Genomic DNA, 20,272 nt, shown 5'->3' on the forward strand with positions numbered 1-20,272 from the left:
TAACGTCCCCGCGGATCGAACCGCTCGCCCTGGGAAAGGCGGGTAGCTGCTATATTCCTCTGCATCATTTGAAATGTATATAGATTTCTATTTCAGTCAGTCATTTGCTAGCAGCAAAACTGGAACATTTCCTGTTTTTCCTCCTGCTGTAATCAGGATATTGCCAAATTAGGGCTGTCCTAATTACTCCTCAGCAGGTGCCAAATCCAAGAATGGTATCAGCAAAGGAAGGAAGGAAGGACCTTTAAGTTCAAGCCAAAGAAATTACATCTATTGTCTGGCTCCAGTCAGTGAAGTTTCTTATAAAATACGAGCATTTTGGACAACGGCACACGAGCGGCTACCAATTTACACGAGCGCTCAGACAAAGTTTAGCCCACATATGTGCTCACTGGTATTGTGGGCATTATTAATAATAATAATGAGCCTGTACGCAGCCGCTCGCCAGATGAAGCTTCTCCTGAATGAAATCAGGCAATAGGAAATAATTTCTTAATGCTCTTGGTCAGAAAACACAAGGGGCTTTTTCAGCTTCCCCTGCTATCGCCAGCCTCAATTAGCTATTAAAGGAGATTATGTATAGCAGCTATTATAGCCCACATTGCCGCAGCATCTTTAGTGTCTTTCAATGCAAGTATTTATCCCCGCGGTGCAGGGCATGCTCCTGGCCCCCCTCTCCAGGGAGGGCCATTTTACAGACGGGCAACTGGGATGTACAGAGAATAAGTTACTTATCAACGGTTACCCAGGAAGTCTCTGATAAAGCAAGTACCCGAAGGACTTAAACTGAACAACTCTGTGCCCAGTGGGACTACGCTGTGTTCAGCTTCCGCGCCGTGGTTGGGGAAGCAGTTAGAGGTGGATCACCCGAAAATGCTAATGAACAAAGACAGCCCAGGATAGAGCATTTGATGACCCCCTGAAAGAATAAGTTTACAGAAAGGGTTTGGGAAAGTTTCACAAAACCCAGTGTGTGTGTATTTATATGGTGTGTTGTGGTTACTAATTCCACGTTGCTACGAGATGTGAATACTCAAATCTCAATATAATTAATTAAAATCTAGCTGAATCTCTTGGGAACACTCAAATGGAAGGATTTGACTTGTTTTACAAGAGAGCAATAGCTATATACAGCTATTTATGCTAAAGATGATGCCTTATACTCTCTATCTCCAACCTGAGGTCAACTTTTGCCTGATTAAGAGAAAAACCGTGTGGTTTCTAAGCTCTACTACCACTGTCACCCACGTTTAAAGAGCCTAAACCGCAGTGTGATGTGGATAAAGTCACTGGGAAGCGAAGACTCTTCATATGCCAATGATCATTATTTCAGATTTTTTCCCCCACCTAGAAAGACATATCCTTGACCATGCGAGCAGAGATGATGTCTAGAAGTAACTCCTGCTTACTCATGGTAAAACTGCAAAAGCCCATGAGCAGTATCTCCAGCATACGTTGGTTTCCAAGCCTGTACCTGTAGGCAAGGGTGCAGGTGTCCTTGTACTCCTGGAGTTTCACACACACCATGTTGAGGAACTGATCCGAATAGGCGCTCAAGTCGTGCATCAGGTTCATTAGGTCTTGAACTGTCTTCTCCACAATTACCGTGCTCTGGAAAAGAAACAAAAGCAGAAGTATGAATAGCAGTTCAGCATATATCTTAATTTTAGCCTTCTCATGTTTTGCTAATTAGAGTCACAGATGTAACTGTACAGCTGATGCTCCCCAATGCTGAGCAGATGCTGGAGCAGTCCACGCCACCGAGTGACGTAAAGCAGAACGAATGAAAAAAAAGAAGAAACCGTGCAAGAGATGAAGAGGGGTGGCTTAGGGGTTTGAATATCAGGTCTGAAAGTTTGGATTTCTGAGCCAGTTGCTGAGGACCAGCAGAGTTCACCAGGTCTTTCCTTCACTAGATGAAACCTGAAAACCCAAAAGTGTGATTTTTAGAGGAACCAGGTACACACAGCTTCTCTGAGCTCTGCTTGGACTTGCAAACCCCGAGCATTTCAGCCTGACAAATACCTCTAGACTCACAGATTGCAGGCTACCCTAAAGACCAGGGATTTCACCCGTCACTCCCATTCATACAAGCTGCATGTGTAGAGCACGAGCCTTCTGCTGGCTGCTGAGGTTTAGGTAGCACCGTGCAATCCTTTTGTTACCCCAAGCAGTGTACTACAATCATAGGAACAAGAGGACAAATCTGCAAACCAAAAATGCTGCTCCACATCCCATAGACGAGCAAGTTTGGACAGCCTGCAGGAGGAGGTACCATATATCTGATAATGTCCGAGACTTAAACAGCTCTGTATGAATTTTGGGATTTCTGAGCCACCCCAAGGTGACTTGGCACAGTTTGTATTTGTAACGCTGCCTGCTGTATTTAATTTGGTTGCTACAAACAAGACAGAAGGAAGGTTATCAAAGTCCCAGGTTGATATAAATTGAATTAATATTAGGCTCGGTAGAGTGAAGGGTTATTCGTGAGCTATGTGCAAAGGCAAAGAAGGAGACTGAAGCATTTATGAACCCTGGTTCATCTGAGAAATTCAGGACTCAAATGACATGGGGGGACCCCAGGGACATCGAGAGAGCTGCATCAAGGCTGAATTTAGCCCTTTTTCTGTGTTAATCAGGACGTGAAGAGGAGTTAGTGCCTCAGTTGTTTGCAGAGCAAAATCTCATCAAACCCCAAATCATCATCTCTGCCACATCTCCACAAGCCCAACTTCCATCTCTCTATTGATTTCCAGATTAAAGTGCGGCAGCATAGCCCTGATCCATAATCCTGCTCCTCCAGAGCAACCCCTGAGTGACAGGAATTGATTCTTCTCCTCTACCTGTCCCTGATTTGGTAAAAAAGCATCTGCAAACCTCATCCTGATTCAGAGCACACATGACTCCTTAGCATGTGGGGGTTTCAGTGAAGGCATAGTCGCCGCCTGTGCTGTTCCTGATACATCCTTGGCTCACAACTGTACTTGGGAGTTAAAAAAAAAAAACTTCTCTTTGGTTGCTCTTGTATCTTATTATGCTTTCTCTTAAGCAAATCACAGGAATTAACCAATCTTTCATATTGTAATTAGCAACAATTTGGGATTATTTTGTCCAAACAAAAATGTAGTCTGGTGTAGCTGCCTCTCAGATGCTCTTGTTTACACTGCTTCTCCTGTTATTACAAGTATCTGTATTTTAATAAATATTCAATCCCACCCTGGGCTTGATGCACACGGAGGAGAACAACCAACCCTAAAGGACTTGCAACCTGGAGTCATCGCAAGCAAATGAAGCAGACAACTGCGTAGAGAAGCTGCAGCAGCCAGGGATGCTGTTTTCATACCGATGGGCTCCGAGGTGTGAGCACAGCTCATCAGCTGCAGGATTCAAACGTCGCCCAGGCTTTTTGCTATCCCTGCTTGGTGTGCCAGGCTGACCGCAGCAAGGGCAAAAGCGGCGTTTTAAGAATCTACCCAAATCCTACTAAAATGTGAGACCAATCTGGCACCTCTCCCTCGAGAGTGAACTCAAGCCCGTGTATGTTAGGCTGATAAATGCGGTGTGAAAATTACCTAGTGATTTGGGGAAATTAGATCCATTAGATCCACTGGTCCAGAGGTAGGGCATAGTCACGCCTTCATTGCATTTGGGCTGGTTAAGGAGCTGCTGTCCTTCAACCTTCAAGCACCAACGACCACTATCGGTGCAAGGCGGTTCAGCAGAGGTGCTTCACTTTGCACCTAGATGGCTTAAAGGTGCTCCCATGGCCAGCGTTTGTCTGTCAGCAGAGGAAAACGCGACTCTCCAACCTGCTGACATGAGCCACGAGAACATCTCTGACTGCACAAATGGACAATACAGAAGTTGCTGTGCAGCTTCAATCCAAATCCAAGTCTCCTTCTGGGGGCTGATCCTGATCCTTAGGGGTGAGGCATTAACGTTAACATTTATGCATAGGGAATTAAAAAAAAAAAAATCCTTGCTAACTCATAGACTAGAATCATAGACTCATGGAATGGTTTGGGTTGGACAGGACCGTGAAGATCATCTAGTTCCAACCCCCCTGCCACGGGCAGGGACACCTTCCACTAGACCAGGTTGCTCCAAGCCCCATCCAACCCGGCCTTGAACACATGTAGCAACCTGGAAGACAAAAGCGATTTTTCTCCTTTTTGCATCGATAACCATACTTTTCATTTTCCAGTGGTATTTCACTGGTGAGAGGTGGGTGGGATTTTCAGCAGAACCATGCTATCACCTGATCTCTCTTAGCTTACCAGGGGAAGGATCTGTCCTCCCAGGCATCCTCGTGTGATAGCAAACTTCATGGCTTTGACATGCAACCACACGAAGAGGAATCAAACCTGGTCTCGATCCACCCCATTTCTATTTCTTTAGGTAACTCAACATTTGAGCAAACAACTTAAAAATCCAAAGATTGTACATTAAAAGAGAAGGTATTGCTGGTTTCTACATAGTTTCTTCCACTTACTTTCTTCTCTCTACAACAGCATTAAAATCAGAGCTAAGCTCCTGCCAATACCTTGATTTTAGAATAAGATCTTTTGATTTAAAGGAAATACAAAGCTACTTGCATGATTTAAAAAAATAGAAGAAAGAAAAAAGGAGATTACCATATGAAAGAAGACAGTACCAGATATGTAATGGCCATTTTTCTGTAGTATTTTAACCTTTCCCAAAGCAATCCTGACACATCTGCATGTGTCTCTGGGGACACTATGTTTTAGGATGCATTAGGCCACGTTAATACCGCTGGATTCGTTAGCCGGGCCAGCACTGGATCTTCTGAAACTCCGCGCGAGAAAATGAAAGGCAGCGCACGTATTATCAGAGAGTTACAATCCAGTTGCTTCTAACCCATCTGGATTCATTAACAGCAAATGGATATGATCAAAGCATAATTTTATGGCAAGACACTTCAATGAAGCCTTTTAAAAAAACCCACACTAACAAGGAAACTCATCCACAGAACAATATTCATCTCCTCACACCTGAAAACGCTGTGTGGTGCTGAATCCTAACATCACGCCGAGGGTATGATTCATTACTCCTACAGCACATCGGGGTGAAGGCTTTAAAAGAGTCTTAAGGCTACTAAAAATAAAAAGAAATTCCTTCTTACGACCTCCTGTCCATTAGCTACTGTCGAGGTAAGAGGATAAAACAGAGCAGCACCACTCATTATTAACACCGTGGGTTTTACCTTTAATGTATTTTGCAAACATTTATCATTATTCCTTGATATGGTCCTTATTCTCAGTTGTGCTGAAGCTTCAGATAACGTAAAGCAGCTCCAGGGCAGGTATAATTTCCACTCTGACCGTAGGGCTTTCACCAGCCCAGAGTGACAGAGAATAAGCAGACCCAGAGGTATTATTTCAATACTACCTTTGGGATTATTGTCTTGTGCAACCCCACCTAAGTTTTTAAAATGACTGAATTCCTCTACAGCAAGAGGGCACTCGATGTAAAACGATGCAGCTGGAGGAATGTTTTTAAGGGTCCCTTAAAATGCAGTTTCACTACAATAAAGCTGGTTCCCCAACGATTCCCCGACATGCAGAAGTTCAAAACAACAGGTCAAGCCCACACAAACCTTCAGGTTTTCAATCTGTCATTTTGTTTTCTCTAACTTCTTGGCGAGGAGCACTTAGATTAGAGGAACAATCTCCACCCTAAATATTTTCTTCTGCAGAAATCACAGCTTCTCCCATGCCTGTTCACTTGCTTCATTTTCCTGGGGTGAGAAGGCAAGAATGGGAATGTACCTGTGCAGGGATGTCTTCCCCACGTGACGGGCTCTTGAAAACACAGCAGATGGAGGAAGAGACCTTGGCACTGGAAAGGTTGTCGATTATTAGTATATTATTGCTCATCACTTAAAAATCTCCTGGAGATGCCTTGGCAGAGGAAGGCACCAGATGAGTGCAGGACGTGGCTGCCTTAAAGCTAAAAAAAAAAAAAAAAAAAAAAAAAAGCCTAATCTAATTTTTAAGCTGGAGTTTAGCTGACACCCCACAATTTTAAAAGTACTGCACACAGCACAACTGTAATTAAAGGCAGGACAGGAGAGACGAAAGGTTTTCAAACCTCTTTGAGCTCAGTGCTGACCCACAGCTCTGGGTTTGAGACCCTTTCCAAAGGACACTGGTGGTTACGTCTCACACTGACACCTTGACACACAACATTTATTCATGCATTTTCTTGTTGTATTTTTTTTTTAATTACAGCTTCTCAGCTGCCCCCAAAAATGTTAAATTCGCAGCATCTGCCTTTCCAAAGCATCATTCGTCCTCCTTTCCCAGCACTGCGAAGGTGTATTCAGCAGAGGGCTCCAGTGACCCATGCTGGGGCACTACTCTTCGGGCAAGAGCTGCAAATATATAAATCATCATGAAGCCTTCGCCTGCCCCAGCAGAAACGCATCATCCATACAGATTTGTTCCGCTCGATGCAGCCTCACCTGTCTTGGGTGCTGTGTGCCGTGGCATCATCCATTACAGTGACAAACTTCCCCAAGAATTGCTCCAGTTCCTCCGGTGGAGGTGGGGTGCGGAGTTGGGGGCTGCACTTGGAAACTGGGTGGCTGTGGTTTAGGAGATTGTGGAGTGTCTGCTTTCCTGCTGGGAAGGCTGGCATTGCTTTCTTGGAGTACCTGTGGGTGTTAGGCTGATTCCTCACTCTGCGGTGAGCTGCAGAAATGAGCTCGCGGAGGTTTCTGGACAGGTTGGGACGGATGCAACGAAGCCGATGCACACGCAGTGAAAGCCAGCTCTGGATCTGTCTGAACGCCAGCAAAGCGTGGGGTGATCTCCCGGCATCTCCAAATCTCTTTGCAGGCAGCTGCCAAACTGCTGCCCGTGCCGACCCCAACGCAAGCGTTCAAATAACAGAGGAGGTTTAGGCAAAATCTTAAGGGCACCTGGGATGTTGTCTGATTTTTTTTTTTTTTCTGTCTTTCTGCTCAGCGGCTCCATCTCATCTGCTTCCAGACTGGAAGCTGCTGGGCCTGAAAAGGGGCCAGAGGCTGCCCAGCGTTTCCCTCGGCACAGCAACGCCCGCGGGAGTGCAAACGGGATGGAAACTTTTGAAACCCAGTTCGCCATCGCTGCGCTTGGGTATCACAACGGCATAATGCCACCGGATGCAATACGATATAATGGGGCTGTGAATACAGGACTGAGCTCGATATTAGGTATTGGCCTGGCATAGAGAGTTCTGCATAAAAATGTGCAATTCCCCAAATACTATATGGGATCTGGTGTCTAGGATCCAGGATCTGGGGTTAATTTCATTATGACATTATCCAGTACTTAAAGGGCAGCTGCAAAGAGGATGGAGGGTCTCTCTTCACCAGGAGCCCCATGGAGAAGACAAGGGGCAGTGGGTACAAGTTGCACCAGCAGAAGTCTCATCTCAACATAAGAAAGACATTTTTTACAGTGAGAACAATCATTCACTGGAATAACCTCCCCAGGGACGTGGTGGAGTCCCCATCGCTGGAGGGTTTCAAGATGTGACTGGAGAGGGGGCTGGGTAATCTCATCTCGGCTCCCCTTCCCGTGACAGGTTGGACCACACGATCTTTTCAGGTCCCTTCCAACCTGGGCTGTTCTATTCTATGACTCATTAATACTATGATTAATTTTATTAGGACAATTTATAGAGACTAACGGGCTTTCAGCAGCTGCGGGAGCTTTGCCAAAGTCCCACCCAAGGCAATCAGCTCTAAAATAGGAAACCCACCCTGCCCGAGCTCCCTCCTCATCCCATGCCCCCACCTGCCATCTCGCCTCCCCCTGCGCTCTGACCCGCGATGCTCCGCAGCATTAGGCTGCCAGTTGCAATTTGGTTATTCTGCTGTCAATTAATAACGGTTTGTTACTCGGCAGGCGGGTGAAACGGAGCTCTGCAGCGATCTCCCAGCATGTGCTTTGCTTTACCGGTGCTTTGCTTTAGCTGTTGAGCTGCTTAAATACCTGGACAGGCTCTTGTGAGCTGATAAATATCAAGTGCTGTCAGCGCCTTGAAGGGCAATGGGAGATGGAGATAAAAACCGCAAATGCGTTTACTCCTTTTGCCCAAATTCCAGCCGTTTAACAAATATCTTTCGAGGCCACTGAAATAACTATTCTCTCATCTCATTAGATGATATTACATGTTGGCAGAACAGAGTTGGAGATGAAAATCATTCAAAACTGAAAACCAGGAGCTGGGGACCCAGTTTTCCCTGAAATTGCTATAAGCTGGCTGCTTAAGCCTACCTGATGTCTAAAAAATAGCCAACATAAGCCCTGTGGCCGGGGGAGTGGGCACGGGCTGGGCAGGAGAGCTGGGTGCTGCCCCAGCTCCATCATTGCCGTGGGGAGCCAACCTGCACCCCTGTTTCAGTATATCAGTGCTGTGGTCACCCCCACTAAAGTAGAAGGAAAAAACCAACCCCGAACCAACTGTAATACTTTTTTTTTTTAGCTAGCAAAGGAACGATGATAGTCTAAATTGTCTGTTTTACTGATTAGTGGTTATTTCACACTGAGCGATAAGGGGGCTTTTCAATTTGTTTTCTTCTGTGGCACATCCAGGGTTTACAAAGGGCTGGAGTTTTTAGTATGTATCAATTCAAATACGTGTTTAAATGCAAAAACTCTTTTTACGGTCTCAAAATCTGATAGCCTGCTTTTCTCATACAGCATTTTCTTCAGCAAAATTCATTATTCCGGTATCAGTTCTGCAGAATCCTGCCTGTTACTATGGTTATACTACATCCTACTACAACTTTGCTTCTCAAATGCTCCTGACTCGAAGAGATTTTTTTTTTTTTTTAAACTATAACTCTGCCTGTTTCACTGCAGGTGATATTTTTTTTTTTATGGGCTTTATTCTGAAAGGTCCTGAGTGCCTTCATCCCCACAGATGTGAACGGGAGCCCAGGATACGTTGTGTTTCTCTCTCACCTTTAAATATGATGCTGCAGCAGCCAAATGAGTGCACAAACAAGGTCTTGGATAGCTCTTATTTACCTGGCACTGTGTGATCCAGAAAACATTTGCTCCAGTGAACTAGAATATTGATGAAGAGCAAAATGTACATTTTTTTTTAAAAAATGGAGAACATGTACCGTAAAATCTGCTTATTGCTGTATTACCTTTGACCATGCAGAAGAACTGTTTTCTTCCTATAAACACTATATTCATTATTTAGGATTTCAGAGTCCATGATTTGAACACACGAGCCTCCATTATACACAAAGTTAACATTAACTGTGTCCAACCCTGCTGAAGTCCAGTAAGTGCGCAATCAGTCACAACTATTTAAAGCACAGAAAGAGGAGTCTGCCATGAGTATTTTCAAACTGTGCTCTGCAACAATTTAAAAAAAAGGTAAGTGATACTCATTGGCTCTGCAATTTGAGCAAAAAGCCCACACAGTCTAAAAGCACATGTACCTTTTCTGCAATACGTGAGGCCAAATCCCAAAGCCAGAGAAGACTGCAGATGAGGCACAAGGACCATGGGTATGGCTGGATGGGATTTTTTCACCACATTCTTTGTCCAAATTTGAGACAGGCTTGTGCTCCAGATTGTGCTTCACAGCAAGGACAAGTTTTCTTAGAAAGATTTCCCCAATTTCTAATTAAACGGAGTCCCTTCTTACAGCATCGTAGGTCAGAATCGGCCAACATCGACCTTCGTGCTTTCTCACGTCATGTAGGACATGGACTTAACATCTGAGTTGCAATTCAGCTCTTCTTCACTATCCTTAGTGACCACTGTAGATTGATGCTCACTCACGCCTGAGACCACAGCTCATTTGTCCCACCAGAAACCAATTTTGTCACCATCAAGACACAACAATGTGACTAGATAACCACATATGAAAAGCTTTTTCCAACAAGAAACACTCCGCTCAGCTGCCTGCTCTACGTAGCCTGGATGAACTGGACTTGATGGTTATCATGACACTTCTCCTGTTCAGACATTTGCATAGAAAAAGGAAAAAACCCTTTTCTTTTTGACCTCCTGAATGCCTATGACATTAGAATATTTTTCAAGCTCCTTATTTATTTTATTTAAGCCTTCTAAGCCAGCCATAACGAGATCCAGCAGATGGGAGCTGAAGCTGGATCATACCAGAGCAGAAATGAGCTACATGTTTTTTAACAGTGAAGGTAATTAACCACACGAACAGCTTGCGTGTGCTGGATTCTCCATCTCTGCAAGGCTCTAAATCAAGCACAGGTGCTTTTCTGAAAGACAAGCTACATTCAAACCGGAGTTACGGACTTGATGAAGAAATTACTGCATGAACTTCTATGGCTGATCATATACTGGAGATCAGATGCATGTATTCTGATTTTGAGCTCAAATACATTTAATGGCAAAAGATGCCTAAGGTATGCTCAAAAACAACTAGCCAAACAAAACCACCTTGCCATCCCAGAAGCTTTCACACAGAAATATCTAAAAGCAGTGGCATTTTCTTCTCCAGAACAAGCACTGCAAATCTATACCCAAAAAAGACACCGTAACTATTCAAATCTCCTAAATTCCCCACAAAACAGGAATTCTCGGTACATCAACACTTAGCCAGTGCTCAGGAGCTTGCCAGCAAGCCAAAAAAAGGATTGGATCCAGTGGGTCCATCCTGCTGGAGATGGACCATCAGCCGAAGTCACTGAGCATCCCCTGCCAAGATGGTGCTCACCTCTGAAAATGCCGCCGTAAATCACAGCCACAGGACTGGAAGTATCTGCTTGAGGAGACGTCTTTCAACAAACACACACGCATCCCTGATACCAAGCAGGCTGTTAACTCAGCATTGTTACAAGCTTAAAAAGCAGGAAATATAGAAGGTAACACTTGGATAAGGATTTTTGTCCATTTATTCCCATTGGACATCCACGCATGCAGCATAGGAGACTAGCAGGGAAGGAAAAATTAGGTTGCACACAGGGGCGAGTTTGTGACAGTGGAATCTTCCAACCTTTAGATTACTTTCCCATCAGAGATACTGGCACTTGAGACATTTAAATCTTCACTGAATGATACAGTAGTAACTGCATAATAAGGAATACTGCTGCTTTGGCAGGGAGATGGACTGGATAACTTAATAGGTCTTTTGTAACTCTCACTCCTCTGATCCTGCTGAGTTCTGTAGCTATTATTAAAGGCATTTTTTAAGGTATTTTAATTTACTTCTCTAAATGGATTTCCATCCATTCACTCCCACCAAGTGAATGTTGTCAGGGACATTAGCAGTATGATAAAATAGCTGTAGCTTCATGCTGTTTTTAATGTGTTACATACACAAGAAAAGTCATTAGCTCTTACCCTTTAATATACCCTCTTTACTGCTGCATAACTGTTTATCACTCAAAAGTGCCAGGCACAGGCCACGCTCTTCCTTTATTAATCAATATACATTTGCACAAGGCTGCAATGAAAAGGAATAACAACCAGTTATTTCAAGCACGGTTTGTACTGCAGGAGCTGAAAAGCTCGTCCCTGACATCTTCAGCCCCCCTGAATATTCCCAGAAGTGGTGGTCTTAGGATTTTACACAACTCTCCCAATTACAGGTAAACTCATGGCAAGGTGACGATTTATTTCTTATGTAGTGAGTGGTAGGTTTTTCCTCCTTTGTAATATCCGCTCTAGAACATCATTAGCAGTTGCGACACAATACAAATTGAACATAGACCACAAAATTAATGATGCTCAGAAGCAGGTCATCAATTTTGGAAGCAGAGTGAACCTCATTTTTTAATAAATGTTTTTATATCGCTAGCCCAGTTTGGAGAATGAGACCCATCTGTATTATTTTTATGAATACTCTATGTGCTCCAAGGTCTATTTTCTTCAGTCTCAGAACCCCAGCATTTATAACATACTTACCTATTAAAAATTTCTTGCTAGAGAGAGGGCATACACATGCCCCATGTGGAGGAGAGATGCTCCTGAAAAGACATAGCGACCACAACAAGGGCAGCTGGCTGATGAAAAAACAAAAGTAGTCGGAAAAAAATAGATGGAGAACGGCTTAGCAGGACTGAGCCCCAAAAGAAGATGATATTGCGCCCCTGGATTTATGCTGTCTATGTGGACACCAATACAAAGACTGTAACTATGATCTAAATTCAACAAGAATTAATGAAAATGCAAAAGATCACTAGAAACAAAATGGCCAAATAAATACATGAACGACATGTAAAGGCTTAACAGTTAACCCAGGCTGAGCTCTGAGAGCTAACCCAGGGTGAGCTTCTGGGATCAGAAAGAGCTCCTTTCACCGAAATTACAAGACCATTTGTCAGATTTTGGAACAAGTGTCTAAAAGTCCCTTTGTAGGGCTAAACGACAACGTAGAGTGACAAGACCAATGTCACTAGTGGGTTTCTAGAAGGTAACACCCAAAATAGGGGGGATCCCAAAAGACACAGGTCACTCAAACCTCATGTTAGAGCACTGCAATTCACATTTTTGTCTCACTCCTCATTAACCCAACTATAATTAATGTGATTAAGAAGTCTGTTTTCCAAAGCAATCCTTGGGAAACTTGGGGACAGAGCAGAGGCCCTCCAAGAGGGTCCAGCTAATTACATGCAATGCATTCAATTCCTACTGAGACATCCAAAAGTATATTAAAATTGACAGATAAATTTATTGTATTGTTTTCTGTGGCTTGACTTTACAAGCCAGCACAGATGAAAATGCAGTTAAACCACAGGAATGGTGTATGTTTCCTTTTTCCAGAGGCAGTTGTAAAAAACAGTAGACCAACTCAGCCTTGTTTAAGCATTTCAACTAGTTAAAAAAGCGGTTTTTTTTCCATAAACAATAGTTTGGGGTTCATCTGTAGAGTATTCTTTTCTAAATGTAGGAATTAGAGAGTAAAGAAAAGAAACTTCAAATATTCCACAATGCTTTTAAAGGTCACCTACTAGCAACTAAGTTGAGATGGATTTCTGCAACTCAGCAGCTGTATTTTTGCTAAAACCCTTACGACATTGGTTTTGCTGAGAACTTGTTGCCAAATGTAATGTAGCCCTGTGCACCCAGGGCTGGACATTATGATTGACAGCTATGATTGATGGGCCACATCAACAGCCACCAGCTCCCAGAGAGCTGCCCTCAAGTTGGAGCTATTGGATTCTGCAGGGCTAAGGTTGATCTTCATTTTATAAGGTGAAGTTACACCCCAATGCACACAAAGACTGCCAGAGATGGCCAGAACATGACAATTTGGTTTCACAGCAACTTCTGGTGTTTCTAATTTGGGTCCCCTCCAATAGACTGGGCAAAAACAAGATCTTTTCCACATTTCCACTAGAACAGACCCATGCTGAAATGCACATTTATAGACAAAACTGATCTCTGCCTGTCTCAGTGGTTAGGAAACCAATAGGAAGGAGTGAAATTTTTCTCCTGGACCGTTAGATCAGCAGGACTCAAACCTGGATGCCCTTTTGCACAGGCCAATGCTCTAACCACTAGACTCTCCAGGGCAAGAGAGACGCTGGACTCCCCAACCCCTCCTTCCTTTGCTTCCAAAGGATTTCAACCAAATACATTACTGTTATGGAGAAATCACAATAAAAGTCAGCAAGAAAATGCCTTCCAACCACCTCCAGACATAACTTTAGTAGAGCTGAGGTCTTCTCAGAACAGCTTTCCCTGCTCCTCCTTCCAGGTACAAATTACTAAGTAAAAAGCAAAGCCACTAGGAAATGAGAGGCAATGTACTCAAGGTAAAAATTAACACACACAAAAAGAACCCAAATGTCCTTAGTCTTGTGAAATTTTAATTTTATGAAACCCTTGGCATTATGTAGAGCTTCCTAAGTTGGGAACTACAAAAGCATCAGCTGTCTCTTCTCCTGCAAAAGGAAGCAGAGGAATTACAAGCCCTACAGCGTCATTTATTCTCTTTGTTTACTTTTCTGCATTTACTCTTGGGGCATGAGCAGGGTTTGAGTTGACCAATTTAAGGGCAACTGAGGGTGCCCTCGCACAGCACTGGAGAAAACTCATATGTTGCACGTGACGGTATCACTTGTGATTTATTCAATAAATTAAGCCTTGTGTTCTAAGACATCAAAGACTAAGGAGATCACAGTTCTGTCCCTGGATGTCCCCAAAGGATTATTTTGAAATTCCTCATGCATGGAGATTGTGAGCAGCTCGCTCCAAGTATCCGACAGCTTGTATTAACATTGCATTAATCAAAACTGAGTGACCACTTTAAACCCCTGGAGATTCACGTCTGACAAACTCTTCTGCCTAGGAGATGGGAGAACAGACAACGCCAGCCTTTGATTCTTGCAAAGAGAAGTGGCAATTACAATAGACTCGTGGGCTGGGTGCAAAATTTAAACACTATTAAACCACTATTTCCTCCTGCTTGAACAAACCTACTTGCCTCTTCTTGACTTAGACCCCACCTGATGACAGGTCCAACTGCGGGACCATTTCTAAAGTAGGATGCTTCCAAGTGTGAGCCATGGTGCAAGGACGGAAACAGAGAAAGCCGTATACACATACCGCACTTTCTGGGACGCAGCGATTAATTTGGAAAATGCCATTAGCCTGCAGCACACTTTCCCTTTCAGATTGACCATCTCCAGTAGGAAAGGCTGGCCACACCAGCTTAAAACAGGGTGCAAATGGGATCACTTGGACGTTTGCAGAGAATCTCATAGATGGGGCACAGCTACTGCCAAAGCAACTTTCACCATCCTATTCACACAGAGGGATGAAAAAGAAAACCTCTCATAGAGCTCCATCTAACACCTTTCAACATAAACCAAGGTCTGGATGGGGGCCAAGGTCTGTGATAAATATTTGTGTTAGGAGCCAGCTGCACTGTTTGCCCAGCACTGTAAAATCAGATGTCATGTGTTGAGGAACACTCCTATAGATAAAGCCTGAATTACACGTCAAGGGAAACCTTACTTCCTCCAACTTTGTCCTCTCTCCCTTTCACAACTGCAATACCCAGGCTGACGAGACCCCAGCTATGCTGCTACAGTATTTTATCAGGATCTGCCCAAAGACCTGTCCATTAATCCAAAAAATCAAACCAAACTCAAAGTATTCAGTTGCACTTCACAGTTTCCCACACTACGTGATAAATGTTTCCACTCTTTTGAACTCCCTGCAAGGAGCAAAAAAGAACTAAATGAACTACTCAGCAGTTTAGCAACCATCTGCTCATAACTCAGGATTTCCGTCGTAGCAAAGAAACGCAAAATCCTGCTTCCAAAATACAGCAAAAGGGCAGTGTGAAAAAAAAGTTATCTTTTCCCCCAAATCACATTCTAGGAGGGAAAAAAAAAAGAAAAGATCAAATTGGGAAATGGAAGACCCACTGGGTCAGCTCATTACGAGAGATGTCTAATAACAGTGGAGATGCTATTGTTCAATTCCCAGCCAGAGCAGGCAGAGCTCTGTGTAATGAGCAGTCCCGCTCAGCAAATGGTCTGGATGATACTATAGATCTTTCCTTCCCATCTCTAACTTGTGTATCATTTCCTGACAGTCCCATCTCCCCTTCCGAGCAGATGGCTCCCTACAGTACATCTTTAAGAGACCTCCCAGGCAGTTATGGATGGCAGAGAATGAGCATTTTGTTTTATCGCTTGCTCATACATTATTTTCCCCATGCTAATGACAGTCAAGTTATTGTCCTGTGAATAAATCCATTTAGGCCTCACAATGTTGGCTGCAAGTGAGAAGGCGAGGGAGCAGAGGAAGCCAAACTTGGCACCAGCAGAGCACAGATACAGTCATCCACAAAACATTCATCTATTAACCAAACAGCAGCATTTCCAAACCCAGCAGGGTCACAGCGGAGCCCTGCTGGGAAACAGAAATTAACTCCGAATGGAGATAATTTGTCTCTTGAATGTTGTCGTATTTGCAAGATCTCTCTGGCAATGCTGTGCTGCTAAGAGGAGCGATATTGCCGACAAGTGAACCAGATGAAATGCAAGCTTTATCGGGAAGCCAGGTGGCACTCAAGATCACTCACGCCATCTTTCTGCCTCTGGGAGTAGCGCTTTGAACGCAAAGAGAGCGGAGAAGAAATTTGTCTACAACGTCAAGACGTTGTTGCAATTAATGGCAGCAGAGTTGATTCAGTTTCATGTAGAAGGAGCAAACTAAAGTAGCTCAGTTACTACCAGGCTACTACTCAGTTACTGCTTGCTTGTTTTTTTGTTTCATTCCTACATAGGAAAAAACATTTTTCTTCTTATCCAGAAAAAACTGTGGCCAGGTCTGATGGGGAACATGCATCGGACGTGCCGAGGCAGTGAAAGAGTTGAAAAAATGGGACAGTCATCCCACTTGGAGTTTGTACAGGGCAGGAAGCATTAGACATTTTGGGACTGCCACCGGGCAACAAATATGGGAATTTTTGGAGAGCGAAAAGTAATTTCAAATATTAAATGCTTAAAAGGGGAGATGCATTACTGCAACACGGGGTCAACCCGTGCTTATGCATCTTCCACTCAAGCAGCATGAAGCTGGCTGATGAATGTGGCTATATAATCTCTTCAAAAGGAATTTCCTTAACTCTCCCCAAGTGAAGAGCCAACTAAATACCCTTGAGAAATTTTTTTTTTGGCCAGACTGTATTCACAAGCTTTCTTCTCTCAGCAGAATCACCGCCTGTTGCTACAGAGCACCCTGTCTGAAAAATGGAGGAAATTTTCCTGAAATGTCCAACCATAAAAGCAGTCAGGCCAAGCTCTGTTTTTCAAGAAACAAACCCCGTTGGCAAATTTTGCAACTTCTGTGTCAAGAGAAGCCAAAACCTGGAAGATTAGATCCAGATGGCACCAGGGATGAAACCTTTTTCTAGTGCAAAACTTCGGCTCCTACAAACCACCAGTACGGCCCTCACGGGCTGCAAAGACATTCTCATGACTGGCTTTCTGCAGCGAAGGGTACTCAGTGGACCACACAGTAACACATAGGTAAAAAATTATTCCATTGCCACTTTTCAGACAGCCTGAGAACACCTATGCCCTGTGTTAATTCAGCATCTTGATGGACAACCATGAATTGAAGCAAGTAGCGCAAGTGATACAGCAAAGACTTCTGTCTGCCCATACAGTCTTATTGTCAACGATTAGGGGGTGTCATGTCTAATCTAAATGTCCTTTCTCACTCTCTCTTATTTGTCTCCAAGCTGTGAACAGGGTGAGCCGAGAGCTGGTTCAGTGCAGACAGCAAAGTCTATGAAGTGCTGCACAACTACACCTGGCAGCAAAGGCAGAAGGAGAACGTGCACAGCACATCCATCACCCCAAGTCAAATAAATCTCTTCCTCACTCCTGTGTCCCATTCACCCATGAGTCATCTCACTCACCGACACACCTTCAGCTTGAGGAATTCAAAGGCAGAGAGTGTTTTCTGCTAGACCTCAGGGAACAAAAGTAGTTGAGGTCAAGTGCTCAAGGTGATCCTGAGTAGTTCAGTTATCACAAAAATAAAGCATTGCTTACTACTGAATCTGGAAGTCCTTCCAAACCACGGTTGCTAAGACCACACTTCGTGACCAAGAAGTTGGAAATGGCTTATAATAAGCCTGAGTGCTTTGAAAAACAGCTCAACTTTCTGCTAAATAAATATAGGCCTCTGAAAAGGTTTTGCTGGTCCACTCCTTAAGAAAAAAATAGTAAAGTTAAGTCCCAAAGCAAAGTGCAAAGTTTTGGATCAAAAACTGGCCAAGAGAAAGCCAAAAGTACTGCCACTGAAAACATCCCATTTGCAATTGAAGAAGGATTGTCTTAAGCCTCTGTATCAAATCTTGTGTTTTTTAATTTACTCATTACTGAGCTGCAGAAAGGCTGAGTAGCTCTGAGCAGACGCATTTGCAGATGACTCCAAGTTACCTACACCACTGCAGCCCCAAGGGAGAGATGGCGAAGTTCAGGTGGACCAAACCCAGCAGCCTGCATGAGCAGGCACTGATAAACAGCCTTGAGTATTATTATTGCTTGGAAATAGAGGAATAGTAAAGCACTAAAGCAATATAACTACATACCCTTCAACAGGAGCTATGGGGAATGAAAGCCTGGCTGCTTTGAAGACAGACTTAATATGTTTATGAAGAACAGATTATATGATACTGTGCATCTGATGGCAGGGACTGGGACTTCATGACCCAAGAGATCCCTCAGCGCTGTGCTTCTAAATCCAGCCTAGAGGGAAAATATCAGACCGATTTTCACACCTTGCTGGACTCTAAATTAATTACTGGCAATTCAAAACCAAAACAAGCAAATAGTTTTTATTTGACACATAATGAGAGCTTAGAATTCACTTACACGGGAGGGCGTGATTAGATTCGGCGAGGGGAGGTATCAGGGAGGCACAGGTTTCGTCGGCATTCACAATGGGGCCGACCGTTTACACATCTATCAAGGCAATCCAGAGCTGTCAGACTTAATGTGATTTGGAAAGGATATTGCACGCAGCATTTAGGAATCGAGCTGAACTATCAGAGACCATGATGAAGCCTAATGAAAAGGGAAGATTTCCTGCAGTCTATTTTATTTATTTATTTTTTTACCTCAGGCTCCGACAGCACTTCTTGCTGACCATTCCTAAAATGGAAAGGAAGATTGGGCAAACCTTCTTACCCTAGCTCTTACGTTCCCCAAATTTCTGCTTCTGGAGAAGAGTCAAAGCATAGACAGCATCTTTACAGCACCACGTTTGCCACACAAATATGCCTGTTGTCTAAGCCATGGGGCCAGATTAAAAAATCATCTCTTCAAAGTTCAGGGGCTGAAGAGGAGCGAGCAGGAGGACACAAATCTGACACCCTTCAACATGGGATATGTGACAGCTCTGCTCTTCCGAGGAGCCAAGTGTGCTGCTCCCACCGACGGCACGTAGGAGCGCAGATCTCAAAATCTTCAGGGGCTCCGAGAGATGAGATGATGGATTAAAATCAGATGGCCAAGCCATCTCCTCCACTCCACTCAGTAGCATGATATAAGGATACCTCACCTACCTGTGAGTGAATCTGCTCCCAAACCTTCACAGCAGTCTGCATCATATTTTAAGGTAAAACAAGATCAGGGTATGTCTGCATGAAAATACAATGAAAACTAGAGGTTTTCAGCAACTGATTCACAAGTGGATCAGATATCCTCACCTTTCCAGCAACAACCATCGAAGGGACAGGGCAGATGGCCGGGGGCAGCAACTCGTTCAGCCATGTAATTTTAATTTGCTGCCACATGTTTATTAGAGCTTTCAGAAGATACTGGGCCAATCTGCACTGTCATAAGTCATACTGAATTTTAAAATTCAGAGCAAGTAATATAAGAGGTTATAAAGCACATTTTTTTTTCCTGAATAACGTACAACAGTATGATAGAAAATGTGAAAAAGACCACAAGGAAGCTCTGCTGCACTGAGATTATATTGGGTAGACATCACTGCTGCGGGAAACACCCCTGGTCAAGTAGGCTTTCTAAAAGATGAAGAAAAAAAGGAGAAAAAAGCTCATAAGCATCAATATGATAGCATTACAGCTTGCCAGATTTTTTTTAAATCTTCCTCATTACCCCATGTCAGTGGGGGGCATGGTGCTAGGCAGGCAGGTTGGTGATTTCATTACCAGGGCACAGTCCTGCACTGGCCAGGCTCTCAGCCAGCTTCTCAGTGATGCCTTAGCTGCTCCAAGAAGCCAGAACATGTTTTTGTGTCCCCCAAAGTCCTCCTGAAAACACTTAATTCAGCTCTGGAGACTCCTTGGGCGATATTGGGTCCCCCTTGGGGATGAGCGGTTATCCTACCCCCAGTGAGAATTCCTGATGGCTCCTTCTGTTACATTATTTAAACCACACAGCAGAGCAACAAACACTCTTGGGAAATGCAAACAGAACCCACATCAGATGCTTTTTAAAAGTAGTTTGTTTCTAATAAAATCAGAAGAACTGAAACAAAACATTACCTTGTCTCACACAAACCCAACATCAACAGTTTCATAAAATAAGTGTTTTCTAACAGCTGCACCTAAATTTCATCGACGTGTTACTAAACATATTAAATAATAATCACTCTGAATGACACATTTCTGAAAACCCACCTTTGCAATTCTGTGGTTACCCAAAATGTAGATTAACTACAATGTATTCAATCTTCTTTTGCTGACATGTTTGACGTAAATGTGAAGGATGTATAGAAGACATAGAAATCTCATTATCCCTGCGTTAAATGAATGTGGATGC

General features: G+C 43.6%; 1 protein-coding gene across 1 annotated transcript in view; it reads right to left on the reverse strand.

Moving 5' to 3' along the window:
- EXOC4 (exocyst complex component 4) overlaps nt 1-20,272 on the reverse strand; it is a 422,679-nt gene that overhangs the window by 72,446 nt on the left and 329,961 nt on the right. The window contains exon 12 of the mRNA XM_030015473.2: nt 1,475-1,611. Within this exon, the coding sequence (XP_029871333.1) occupies nt 1,475-1,611 (137 nt within the window). The remainder of the gene's footprint in view (nt 1-1,474; nt 1,612-20,272) is intronic.

This window comes from Aquila chrysaetos, chromosome 5 (assembly GCF_900496995.4).
Source record: "Aquila chrysaetos chrysaetos chromosome 5, bAquChr1.4, whole genome shotgun sequence".
NCBI classification, from domain to species: Eukaryota; Metazoa; Chordata; class Aves; order Accipitriformes; family Accipitridae; genus Aquila; species Aquila chrysaetos.